General features: G+C 35.3%; 1 protein-coding gene across 3 annotated transcripts in view; it reads left to right on the top strand.

Moving 5' to 3' along the window:
- The window catches only part of FAF1 (Fas associated factor 1), a 508,536-nt gene that overhangs the window by 233,039 nt on the left and 261,811 nt on the right, over window positions 1–13,686 (top strand). For all 3 annotated transcript variants that reach the window (XM_027059229.2, XM_015070778.3, XM_015070768.3), the window contains one exon: window positions 11,636–11,741. In XM_027059229.2, coding sequence (XP_026915030.1) covers window positions 11,636–11,741 — 106 coding nt within the window. The remainder of the gene's footprint in view (window positions 1–11,635; window positions 11,742–13,686) is intronic.

Here is a 13,686-nt window from a genome sequence, read left to right as displayed (position 1 = left end):
TGATGACTTTTTATTGATCAATATTTGTGAGATGTTAGCAGCATAGAAGAGAGATCTTAACTGGCCTATACATGACAATTTTGTGAAAAAACTGTATATGGAAGTAAATACTCTGAATGGATCAAGTAACTTTTTTTCCAAAATGCTTTACAAAATAACTTTTTGTTGTTTTTACAAAGGATAGTCACCTTTGGGAATACTTTACCAGTGTCATAATCATTATGATATTTGATAACACTTTGATATATCATTTTTAAAGTAGGTCATTATTTCTCAAGAATTAGTGGATGTAAGCGGTGCTTCAGGTACATTATTGTGACTGCTGTTCAACTTAAATTTAATTCTAGTGAGTATTAGAATTTGTAAAAGTGACATTAGAAAGTATTGGGTTAGTAAATGTTTCAAAATTTAATAAGGGGGTTACTAAAAAGTAGCTTATTTTAATAAAAGGACATTTCCCTGAAGTTATGCATTCTGGATGAAAGAAGAAACTTTTCTCCAATTAAAGCATTGAGGGAGTTCACAACACATCTAATTGGATTGATGTACCAAACCCATTTATTCAGTTTACTGCCTATTGATAGGTCAGTGACCACAGATATTAGCTTGTTAACATCACACTTTGAAAAAGAATTGCAGGTATTCTCTATAGTTGATTTAATGAACAGTCAGAAACTTGGACATAATTCATGAAACAAAAATCACTATATCTGTAAATGTAATTTTTTTTTGTTTTCTTCACATTTTGTCTACATGGATGGAATTATTTTTTGACAGTTTTGCTATAAACTACTTGATGGATCACAATATATCACTATCACCACTAATTACCACATTTTGATTCATCTTACGTACTTTGGTTAATACATTTTGCTGAATCCAATATATCACTATATTGATAAACAGTAATTATAAAGACACCTGAACTTGAAATTATCATGAAAAATGTTATTAAGAATTATGTGAAACCAAATGTTTGTTTATCTAGACATATTTAATTGCCAGCAAAGAAAGCAATTAAAAGTAGCTGCAGGGTAAGAGGCCAACCTTCGTTAAACGTGGTTTTAAGATTGTTACAGAACTTGTGGTGATGATAACATGGTGTCTTGGAAGATGTTAACAACTGTAGCAGAGTGTTAATTAAGAATGATGTAATCTGCAGCTCAGAATTATTAGTATCATATGTTAGTTTAGCTGGACAGGAGCAAAACCTAGTTTCAGTTATGATAAGGGCTCAAGTTGTATTTATAGTGGAAAGATTAACATTTTATTTTTATGCTCTTCCTGAGACAATTTAAAAATCCTGAATAAAATACAGTCAAATGTAAACATCAAGTCCCTAGCTCATTTACATATGTGCCAGATTTTCAAACTGATTGCTATTTGAACCTAATCTGTCATTGCTGGCTGCATTAGCTACAACAAACATTACATTTACATATTGATTTCTTATTTTGTTTTAGTGTAAATAATCCATAATTATAGTAAATTTGGTCTTTTGTTGACAAGAGCTCATATGACTCTGTAAGTTTAGAATGGAAATTTAAATTGCCATGTGTGATGCTTTTTAATTTAAAATCTTGATGTATCTGAAAGGATAAAAAGATCACTGTAGATCATAAAATATTCCCAGAAACAAAAAAGAGAACATTTTGTAGGGCCTTTTGGAAAGATATAAATTATGAAGTATTAATGAAAAATTCAGTAGCACATTTGAAGTATATTATGTACATTTTTTCTAATAAAGTAATTTGAAAAAAATTACTGTTTTTGCTTCAGATTCAGGTCATATTTAAAAAGTAAAATCTACCTCTAAGTCTGTACTTTATACTGATAGTTTTGTTTAAAATATCCACTACAAGAAAATAAACAGCATATACACACAGCAGGAATGAAACAGGAAATATTTTAATCTTTATATTGGTGTTAATACTTTACTTATTGTAACTACATATACAGCATTATTTTGAGAAGTATGATTTCACTGTCAACAAACCATATGTGTCAGTGAACATGATGTGTCAACAAATCCATGGTTTCCATTTACATTGATTAAAAGGTCTGTTGTATTTGTGAAGATAAAAATAAGGGGCCCATCCAATTGCAAAATGGTAGCTATCAGATTGTTCAAGAGTTTATTTATATGGTTTACATTTTTCTATAGAGATCAAATTTACATACAATAACATACAATTGTTTTTTGCAAATTTATTTACAATTAAAATTTTTTGAGTGTAGTTGACACACAATATTACATTAGTTTCAAGTGTACAACATAGTGATTCCACAAGTTTATACGTTATGCTGTGTTCACCACAAGTGTAGCTATGATCTGTCACCATACAATGCTATTGCAATATCATTGACTATATTCCTTATATTGTGCTTTTTATTTCTGTGACTTATTCATTCCATAACTGGAAGCCTTTATCTCCTACTCCCTTTCACCCATTTTGCCCATACCTCAGCCAAAAATGTACAGTTCTTAAGTTTCTCCCAGTTATAGGAGTTTTGACAAAAGCATATTGTTTTCTACCATGGATTTCAATGAGTGAGGTTTTAATTTGGAGGTGTATATATTTATATATTTATACATTTAGAAGCTTGTGTTCAACTGATAGCAGCTGTTTACATGGTGCTGTGAATACAAAAGCTCTAAAAGCCCTTATTACATTAGTTAACTCAGGATGCTAGCATAAAATACCATAGAGTGGGTGGCTTACACAACAGACATTTATTTCTCACAGTTCTGAAGGCTGGGAAGTTCAAGATCAAGGAAGATACTGGTAGATTTGGTTCCTGGTGAAAGCCCTCTTCTTGGCTTGCAAATGGTTGCCTTCTTGCTGTGTCCTCACGTGGCAGAGAGAGAAAAAGCTCTGGTCTCTCTTCCTCTTCTGTTAAGGACACTAATCCCATAATGGGCGCCGCCTTCATGATTTAGCTAAATTTAACCTTCTAAAGGCCCTACCTCCAAATACCATCACATTGGGGATTAGGCGTTCAGCTTGTGAATTCCAAAGGGATGCAAACATTCAGCCCATAAGAGCCCTGAAACGTAAATCTGAATTTGTTGTGTTTCCTAGTTTGGTTGTTTAATCTTGATGGATTTATATTTATACTTTATAACAATGTTTCTCTTAGAACTGTTAACTGTTTTAATAGGAAGGCTAGGGTATAGGCTGCCCAAATCTGCCCACTGAAGACTTTAAGAGGGAATTCTTGATTTAAGAAATTGCTGGAAAGGAAATTCTTAAATTACTGTCATATTCTGGATGCAAGATACCCTGCCTGCTACTGTGCTACCCTATAAAATAGGCCGCTGCTATTTGGCAGGAAGAAAGCCATACCTCTTCTTCTATTTAAATATTTATTTATTTATTTTGTGAGAGAGAGTGTGTGCACAAGCCGGGGAGAGCAGAGAGAGAGAGAGGGAGACAGAGAATCCCAGGCAGTGACAGTGCAGATCTCCCATGCAGTTCTCAAACCCACAAGAACCATGAGATCATGACCCGAGCAGAAATCAAGAGTTGACGCTTGACCTACTGAGCTACCCAGGCACCCCAGCCATTCCTCTTCTTATTAATCAGGAATTAACAACAGATATATAGCTACATAATGATCAAATGATTGTTTCACTACCATAATGCAGCGTTAAGCTAACCTTGAAAAATCACTGCATTATACATACTAAATAGCCATGTGCTTTCTGCAGAAAGAGGATCTCTAAAGTGCTCTCTCAGCGTGAAATGAACTCAGTCAAGACAGTAGACTGTTAACATTTATTTCTTTTTTAAAAAAATTTCTTTTAATGTTTATTTTTGAGAGAGAGAGAGAGACAGTGAGTGAGGGAGGGGTAGAGAGAGAGGGAGACACAGAATCAGAAGCAGGCTCCAGGCTCTGTGCTGTGAGCACAGAGCCCGACGTGGGGCTCAAACTCATGAGCCATGAGATCATGACCCGAGCCAAAGTCAGACGCATAACCAACTGAGCCACCTAGGCACCCGTTACATTTATTTCTTAATGCTGTTGCTTTTATCAGTACTTGATCCATAGAGGCTAATAATTGATGGTTTTTTATGCCCACATGTATAAAAATGTATGTAGTTTCGAATTTACTTACTGGGGCTTTTGTGTTAAGATTTGCTATACATTATTTTCTCCTTATTAAAAAACTGGAGAGGGTGCCCGGGTGGCTCAGTCAGTTAAGCGTCTGACTCTTGATTTCAGCTCAGGTCATGATCTCGTGGTTTGTGGTTTGAGCCCCTGGCTTGGGGTCTGCACTGAAAGCATGGAGCCTGCTTGGGATTATTCTCTCTCCTCTCTGCCCTTCCCCCTGCTCGCACGTGCACCCTGTCTCTCTCAAAAAATAAACAAACTTAAAACTGGAGGGCAATATAAAATGTATTAAATTAAGCCAGTGAATTAAAGGGAAATTGGTACTTACTAGAAGGCAGATATTTTATAGATGGCCTCTTGATTTCTGATAAATGTTCATAGTTAAATTGGAATAGGATCTCCCCAGGCAGAGGTGGACATTCTACTAATGAAATGGCACTGTAAGTGTAAAACTTGTGGACAAAAAAGAAAGCAGAGCGGGATGTTCTACTGGAACTATTGCTGGAATTGTGTTGATGGCTTCAATATTGATGCTTAGCTATAACATTGAGAATTTTAAGGGAGTAGTTTGTTCCCTTCCTTCCTTCCTTCCATTCCCTCTCTTGTATCATTCCCCCCTCAATTTTATTTTATTTTATTTTATTTTATTTTATTTTATTTTATTTTATTTTATTTTATTTTTTAATGTTTATTTTTGAGAGAGAGAGAGAGAGAGGGAGTGGCAAGTAGGGAAGGGACAGAGAGAGAGACATGTACAGAATCCGAAGCAGGCTCCAGGCCCTGAGCTGTCAGCACAGAGCCTGACACGGGGCTCCACGAACTATGAGATCATGACCTGAGCTGAAGTTGGCTGCTTAACCAACTGAGCCACCCAGGTGCCACCCCCTGCTCCCCTAATTTTAAAATGAAGAAACTAGCTAGGAGAATTATGAGATGGTATATATGAAAATATCTAGCACTTGGTCTATTAATTGCTTAAAAATGTGAATGTTCATTGTATTATATTGTAGTGTATTGTATTTTTTACAAATAGTCACTAGCTTAAAGCTTGGGAATAATCTATGTGATTCTTATTACAATTTAAACATTAATTTCACTCTCTGAGGGTAGAGCAGTGGCAAGTTTTAACAGCTCTTATCTTTTGTAGAAACAAAATCTTCTTGTTGGTAAATGCAAATATTCTAACTGAAAGGAAAATCATGATGAAGAATCAAAAATTAAATACCTTACAGTGAGAGTAGCATATATATTCTATCGAAACCATTTCTTGCTTTGGGTTAAAATTGAAGGTTGTACATCTGCTTATACCTTTCCTTCTCCCTCTAATTGAAGTGAAAACATGCCATTAAAAAAATCATTTCATGTTATTTCTCACCCACCCACTTTGGTTGGCAGTAGTCCTTAGAGTTATTATAAAGGTTAAAAGTTACATAGCATGAATGACTGCATTTTGAAGGTAAAAGACTGCCTGAAGGTAGATTAACTGAGGCTAGCTATCCTAATCAACCATTAGAAGACACTGTTAAAAAATTGCTCCTAGATGCAATAGCTATGAGGACTCATATCATTCTGCTAAGTAGCAGCTAGAATCTGTGTCTAGATAATATTGTAGCAATAAAGTCTTTGCCAATTATACCAGTCACCACAGTAAATTCTTTACAGCTTTCACCCCCATTTCAATTCACCCCCGCCCCCCCCCCAAAAAAAAAAACCTCAGAAAACCAAGAAACAAAATTTACTCAGTTCACATGCCAGATTCTGTGGAAAGCCTCTGTGGTTAAATTTAGGTATTCTTCCTCCTTATTTCCATAGCACCTTAGGAGAAGTGGTATTAGCATTCTTAGCAAACAGTACCATATGTGAATTGTAAGTTTACTTATCTTCCCATCTCTCAATAAACTCAGTGAAGGTAGACCTGTGATCTTACTGGGTTCCCTTTCTCAGTACCTGGAGAACAAATCCTAAGGGTTGGACCTGGGTGGCTGCTTCTTATTTTGTGTGTGTCTTTAAGCAAGTAACTTAACATCAGTTTTGTCATCTGTGAAATGGAAAATGATAATCATAACGTCATAAAGTTGACATGAATTTCTTGATGCCTGATGCATAGTAGCACTAATTAAAGGCTAGCTATCATTGTTAATGGCTAAGTGAATGAGTGAGGCTGGAGTCCGAGGTCACAAATAATATCTTTAGCTTACTCCTCCAGACAAACCATTCTCACAAGGAATATGAATGTGGTATATCAACACCAAACAAGACCTGTGTAAAAAAAGAACACTGTGAGGGAGTCTAGATAACATTAGGCCTAGTGTAAAATTACATTCAGTGCATCAAAAAAAGTTTTATCCTCTATGAACTCCTGCAGAGGAATGGAACTAAAACATGCTACTAAAAAACACCATAGATCCTTTTATTAATGTTTCACGGTCATTGTAAGATTTCAGAGTATGAATACCCCTCAAAAGTGTTCTGTTTTCAGGATGTCTGGGTGGCTCAGTTGGTTAAGGGGCCAACTGTTAGTTTTGCCTCAGGTCATGATCTCACAGTTCCTGAGATCAAGCCCTGCATTGGGTTCTGTGCTGACAGCTTGGAGCCTGCTTGGGCTTCTCTCTCTCCCTCTTTCTCTGTCCCTCCCCTGCTACTTCCCTCCCATGAATCTGCTTACTCTCTCAAAATAAAAATAAAACAGCTAAAAAAAAAAGTGGTCTGATTTCACTAAGTTATATAACAGGGCACCTTAAAACTTATATGCAATAAAAATTTCCACTTGGCTTTCTAAAATTTAATATTCACAGTTCTATGAAGGATTATTCTCCTTTTCCTGAAGAGGAAACAGAATTTACAGAGTAATTAAGTGCCTAAAATAGGGCCTTGTATGTGGTGGACATTCAGCAAACATGTCGAAAGAATGTATGATTGACATTTCAAAGTCAAACAACTAGCAAGTAGTGGAGCCAAGGATTCAAATCTAGCTCTGTGACTGTTGAGCAGTTTAAACCTATAAATATTTTTTCTTGCCTAGTTACCTTGCCCCGGGACTGTCCAGGAATTGTAGAACTACACTAAAGTGATGTTCTTCTAAAGTAGTCTGAGTCAGTGCTGGTCCTAACAAACCTTTTGCAAAATTACTGCACAGGTCTGCCAGTCAAGATCAAGAGACATATCTAAAGAATTGCATAAAGGCAAGCACTAAAAGTATTAGACATGTGTAGATCCATATGTAAAGATAAAGGAGGATCTATATAATAATCAAGACTTCTGGAATTCTGAGCTCCTTAGCCTGGCATTTGAAACCTCCATAATGGTCGTGTTTAATTTTTTGAAGTTTTCTTTTTCACAAACCCTTCATCACCTCCCCTTATACTTCTTCCTTATTGCTTTCTGCACTTTTCCTTATATTCTCCAATCTCCATCTCTGCTCAAACTAGCCTATAGTCACCCTCCATATCTACGTGTCCAATTACTATCCATTCTTCTTCATATTACTTCAAAGTACTGTTTCCTTTCTTCACAATCCTCGCATCTGTTTTAAATTCTATGAGTAGTCTATCTTTACTATAACCAATAATAAGGGGACAAGTGGGTGGCTCAGTCAGTTGAGCTTCCAGCTCTTGATTTCCACTCAGGATATGGTCTCACAGTGGTGAGATTGAACCCCATACCAGGCTCCATGCTTAGTGTGGAGCCCACTTAAGATTCTCTCTCTCTCTCTCTCTCTCTCTCTCTCTCTCTCTCTCTCTCTCTCTCTCTCTTTCCCTTTCCCCTACCCTCCCTCCCTCTCCCTCCCTCCCTCCTCACACACACTCTCTCTGAATGAATAAATGAAAATAATAGGAATCAAATAATTATAGAAGGAATGAATGAATTGTGAACTCCTAGCAGGCAGGAGTCTTAATCATCTTTGTATCCCCAAAGCAGCCTAGCCATTTGGGAGATAGGATACTGATGTGTAAAGGACATAGAATTAAATATAATTTAGAAACTGGGTTTCATCTTTTTGTGGCTACATGACCTTGGGCAATTACTTGACCTTTTTGAACCACAATTTTGTGAATAAAATGGCACTTCATAGATAGTGAATGACAATCTGTGAATGACTGAGTGAATGTCTCAAAAAAAAATGACAGTTAGTAGTTCTTTATATGCAGTTCAGAATATGCAGAACTAACTACTCCTTAAATGTTTATAGGATTCAATTGAATCACTTTTTATTATGCTAGTTGCCAAGGGAAATACTGATGAGTAATAAGATACCTATCTTTAAAAGACTTGTAGTTTTGAATTGAGGACTTCCACACATGAAACAAATCAAACTGTACAAAATATGCTATAATTATTAAATACAGTATATGATAAAGGAATTGGGAGAAAAGGAGGTCAATAATAAATAAAAATGGTACGTCATAAGGTGGTCTGAAAGCTGCAGTATTGGTAGGGTGGTTGTGAAGGAGGATGAGAATAACATGAACAGAGATTGAATTGAGTATGGTGTGATGTTTCTGACATGAGAAGTTAGCTAATCTCTAGAGCAAAAGCCAAATTTTGAAGAATAGTTGTAAAGTCAGTCTACCTATGAAAGGCCTTGAACTCCAAATAGGCTTCTCATTACTTTCCACATTTGACCCCAAATTCATTTAGCATGCAGATAATTGAACAATTAACCCAACCTCTGTTTGAGCCACATTGCATGCCTTTCACACACACTTCGCTGTGGTCATAATGAGCTTTTTCCTGAATGTTGTCCTTTTTCTGACCTTATTGTACTTAACATCTCAGCATCAGTTGGTGTAATTGCTCATGCCCTTCCTAATTGAAACACTTTTTTTGACTCCCTTATACTAGACTTTCTTGGTCTTTCTCTTATCTCACTGACCACTTATCAATCTCCTTTACTCTGACTCCTCCTCCTATGCTTGATTTCAAATGATTGGAATGCCTGGTGCTCCATCCTGGCCTCTCTCCTTTTCTAAGCAAACTATTTCTCTAGATTATTTCTTTTGCCCACAAAATCTAAATACTGTCTATACGCTGTCAACTGCCCTGCTCTGAGCTGTCTTCCTTGACCATCACCTCTGTATAGCTGTACATGGTATCTCTTTTTGGATGTCTAATAGGCATCTTAACATGTCCAAAACTTCATTCTCAATTTCCCCAACCAATATGTTCCCACCCCAGTTTTCCTTGTTAAATCCAATTCTGTCCTTCCATTTGCTTAGGCCAGAAATTTGAGGTTATGTTTTTCTCTCATTCCATCAGTAATTTGTCTGGCTTCTACCTCTGAAAGATATCTGAACCTGACAACTCTTTACCGTCTTTGCCTCTACTGCCCTAGTCCAAGTCACCACCACTTCTTACCAGGGCTAGCCTCCTAACTCTTCTAGCTCTCCCTGCCTTACTGTTTCCTCACTGTAGCCTGAACAGCCAGAATAATATTGTATACATGTAAATTTAAGTCAGCTGTTAACTATTTCCCTGTTTAAAACCTCCAGTGGTTTTCCCGTGCAATTACTATAAATATCAAGTTCTTTACTATGGTCTGCAAGGACCTACATGATCAGACTACTGCTATCTCTTTCTTATCATAACAGCTTCAACTTAAATGGCACTTCCTCAGAGATGCCTTCCCCAACTGTTCTGTTGAAAATAATTCCCTTCACGCTGTCCCTCTGTTACCTTTTTAATTGTAATCCTATTTTATTACTTCATGGCACTTAGTATTCTCTAAAATTGCTTACTCATTTATTTATTGTTTGTATCCTTTACTGGAATGTAAGTCTCATGAAAGCAGGGATCATGTTTGTTTGTTTTTTTGTTCACTGCTGAACCCCTAGCATCTAGAACAATGTCATAAACATAGGTAGGTACTCAATAAATATTTGTTAACTGAGTGAGTGAACTTACTACGTTCTGCCACTTATTATTTCCTTGTCTAAAAAATGCCACCCTTCTCTCTTTCCCAGATGAAGCAAAAATTTCTTGTCTTCCAAATGATAAACACAGAGGTCCTACTTATCCAGCATATTTCAACTTATATTTTTCTTCTCCTCTAAAGCTTTCCTTAACCATTTCCCTCTTTCACAGAGACAGAATTGAGCACTTCCTTCCATGTTTTCATTATACTTTTTTCAATTTCTCAGTTGTACCTATTGCATTATACTCTGGCTGTTTATATATTTGTCTACCTTCTTAGATTGTGAAGTCTTTTATGGACAGGACATGTGTATTATTTGGGTTGATATTCTTAGCACATGGAATAATGTAAGGCATTGAGTTAATGTTGATAAATAAATTAATCAAAATCTTAATACCGATAGTAGTTTTCCAGAAAGTAACATTGCTTTGTGAGATACAAAGATGAATAAGACTCTTGCTTCTGGAAATTCACCATGTATTCATTATTTAATACATATTTATAGTGTGACAGGCATTATGCTTAAGTGCTAAGGATACAGTGACAAAGGTTCCTGCCTAAAGAAACTCTATTTTAGTTAGGTATTATTTCCTTTGATTTTGATCAGTAATATTTTATGCTATATATTGGTGTTTCCTAGGTATTTTTAGTCTGTAATTAACCTGGGAACTCTATGGGAGACAGTGGGACAGAGATTAACTGCCTAATCCTAATCTTCTGTTGAATGTATGTTTATCATATAGTTACAGATTAGCAAAGAAAGAATAATAAAGGCCAGAACTGTGTAGCACACCCAAATTGTCTTCCCACCTCCACCAGTCTGGCACAGTTATACCTGAGGCTGCCAGTATAGATTATTCATACATAATGGTGACAGATTTTTATTTTCTGGAGTGTTAACAGTGCTTCTTAAAATTGTCATAAACAAATAGAACCATGACTTATATTTCTTGTCTTAGGTGGTTAATTTCATTTACTCTTCATGGTTCTGATACATTTCTAACATTTTGGTTAATGTTGCTCTGAATTCTCCCAGTGTCTAAATTCTGTATATTTCTGAGTCCTAAGTGAAATCACAGATATTTTGAAGAAATCTGGGGATAACAATTAAAGTTCTGTAGTTTTCAGTCAGTATCTTCTGAATTTTGACTGAAACCATATTTCTATTCTTACACAACATTCATGAGTATAAACAGTATTTTATATTTCTGTTCTTCTAAAACAGCTGTTTCACTTGGATTTGAACCAGAGCATTTGAGTATACATTTTAGTATTATATTTGGAATTTGATATAATTGAAAAATTTGGTTCTCTTGGAGGAAATACATATGTAGACAATAGCCTATGACTTCTAGAAAATTCTTATGTATGCAAAGTGTTTAGAATTGAAGTTTAAAAACACCTTGGTAGAGAAGGAGTTAACAGGTTAGCTCCCCTTGGTTGTTCTCAGCATGCTCTCTTGCCTTTAGGAGCTGAAGAGATGATAACATTGGGCCCGGACATGCCTGTGTGGAGGTTATGGTACTCCTGGGGTTTTTGCAGCTAGCTGTAAAGCAAGCTAGAACATGTTCATCTCAGAGTTCCTTGTTTTTCTTTCAACCCTTTCAGTGCCCTGCAGGAGTCATTAAATCAAAACTTCATGCTGATCATCACCCACCGAGAAGTCCAGCGGGAGTACAACCTGAACTTCTCAGGAAGCAGTACTATTCAAGAGGTGAGTTATGTCTCGCAGCTAAGGAATAAAGGTAGCTCATTATAGCTAATGTTGACCCTGTTAAAGAGGGCTTATCTGTTCTAGTTGGAAACTCTCTTTATGTTTCATTATTGGGTTCTTAATTTTAATTAACTGGAGCATCAATGATTACTGTAGATATATTAAATGACTTGACCTAGAAAGATAGATGTTATAAATGAGAGCTCTTGATAACTCTTAAAATAGTCAACTTAAAACCTTGCTTAGAAATAACTCATTGTTATTACATAATGCATTTTATGGTTTTATAGTAATGATTTAAAATATTAATTTGGAAATTGTGGACAACATGCATTTTCGAACATGCTTATACTTTATTTGAAAGGTTGCTTTCAAATACATTATTTACAACATGGCTTTTTCCAAAAGGAATTTGAGAAAGCTTTGCTTAAGTAGCTCAATCCCAACGTTGGACAGTATTCGTGAAATGCTGTTGGAGACTGTCAGTCATTTAGCTCAGAATATCTGAGAAGAGTCTATTTATAGTGTAAATATTTTCTTCAATGTGGCCAACCAGGGCCACTGTTTCAAAAAAGAACCGCCCCCAAGAGAGAAAAGGTACCTTCTTGCCTGTGGCCCCACCCACTTAAAAGCCAGTAATTTATCTCCATGGGGGGAAAAATATTCAAGGGTTTGACAGGACTTGTGTTTAGAAACATTGAAATGACAGTTATAACACATTACCTCTTGTTAGTTGTTAAGACAACAATCATTTGTCTACTAATATTTTTATAAAGAGAATTATGTTTAATCTTGGATTATTTCATAATTTTTTTCTTGGACTACATTGGTTAAAATAATTACTAATGTCATAATGAAAGAATGAGTTGTTTTCACCTAGTCATTTTTCAGACACATATGAATTGTTTTAGCAATGGTTAGACTATTAATGGTTTCCTTTTTTTGATGTTTTGCCAATGAATTTCAACTTCTGAATTTGCCATAAATAAATCACTGTTTGAAGTTTATTTTCTTTATCACTTGAATAGTTGGTTGACTAGTAAATTTTTCTCCGCCCATACTTTGAATCATAAGCTTGAATTTGATTTTTTCCCCAGGGTTTAAACATATTAACTGCCATTTCATTCTTAACGTCTACAATGGGTATTCTAGTTTCTAAATTGAAAGTTTTAATTCCTTGGAGAATCATTGTTGCTTTTACATTAAAAATAATGTTTAACTATGGCTATATTGCAGAATTTATTCTGGTAACTTTATGGTGGTAAAATTTAAGTTATACATTGGATGTAATTAAATAAGGAAATTTAGTTTCCAACAAGTAACTCCATTTTAATCAAGAAAAGCAAAAATAATATGAAGTAAATTTCATTCTGATTTACTTTTTTAAATTGAAGACTAGTATAATGCATGATGGATAAATATACACTTCTTTATTTTCCTTTCTGACTGAAATTTTTATAGCCAAAATTTTAACTTTTTTTTTTTTAAACGTTTCCAGTTTCTATAGTTTGAGTGTGTTTCAATTTTCTCCCACAAGAGGGCAGAAAGGACTATTAAACTGATAGTCTAAAAATGCCATTCAGTGTTTTCAAATTAGCTTCTCTTATATTAACAAAAAGGAGCATAATGGCCAAGTTATTGTTTGATTTACAGATAATTGGCATATTGCAAGGAGGAGACTTAATTTCACCCTTTTAAATTAAACAGGGAGATTTAAAAAGACATAAAATATTCATTAATGTTCGGTGATTATAAAGTAGTGGCATATATTTATTTTGCCTTTATTACTGTTTCGATGGGAAAATACTGCAAATATTTCCGAAATCGAGTTGGCCATACTGACAAGTTGAAATGTTTAAGCAGCGTTAATGCAATCTGCTCACACCTGATATCCTATGCAGAATGATTCAAAATGACTACATCAATTATTAAAAGAAATATTTAA

Source organism: Acinonyx jubatus, chromosome C1 (genome assembly GCF_027475565.1).
Source record: "Acinonyx jubatus isolate Ajub_Pintada_27869175 chromosome C1, VMU_Ajub_asm_v1.0, whole genome shotgun sequence".
NCBI lineage: Eukaryota > Metazoa > Chordata > Mammalia > Carnivora > Felidae > Acinonyx > Acinonyx jubatus.
Note: the sequence above shows the minus strand (reverse complement) of the source record. Positions and strands in the feature narration are given on the sequence as shown.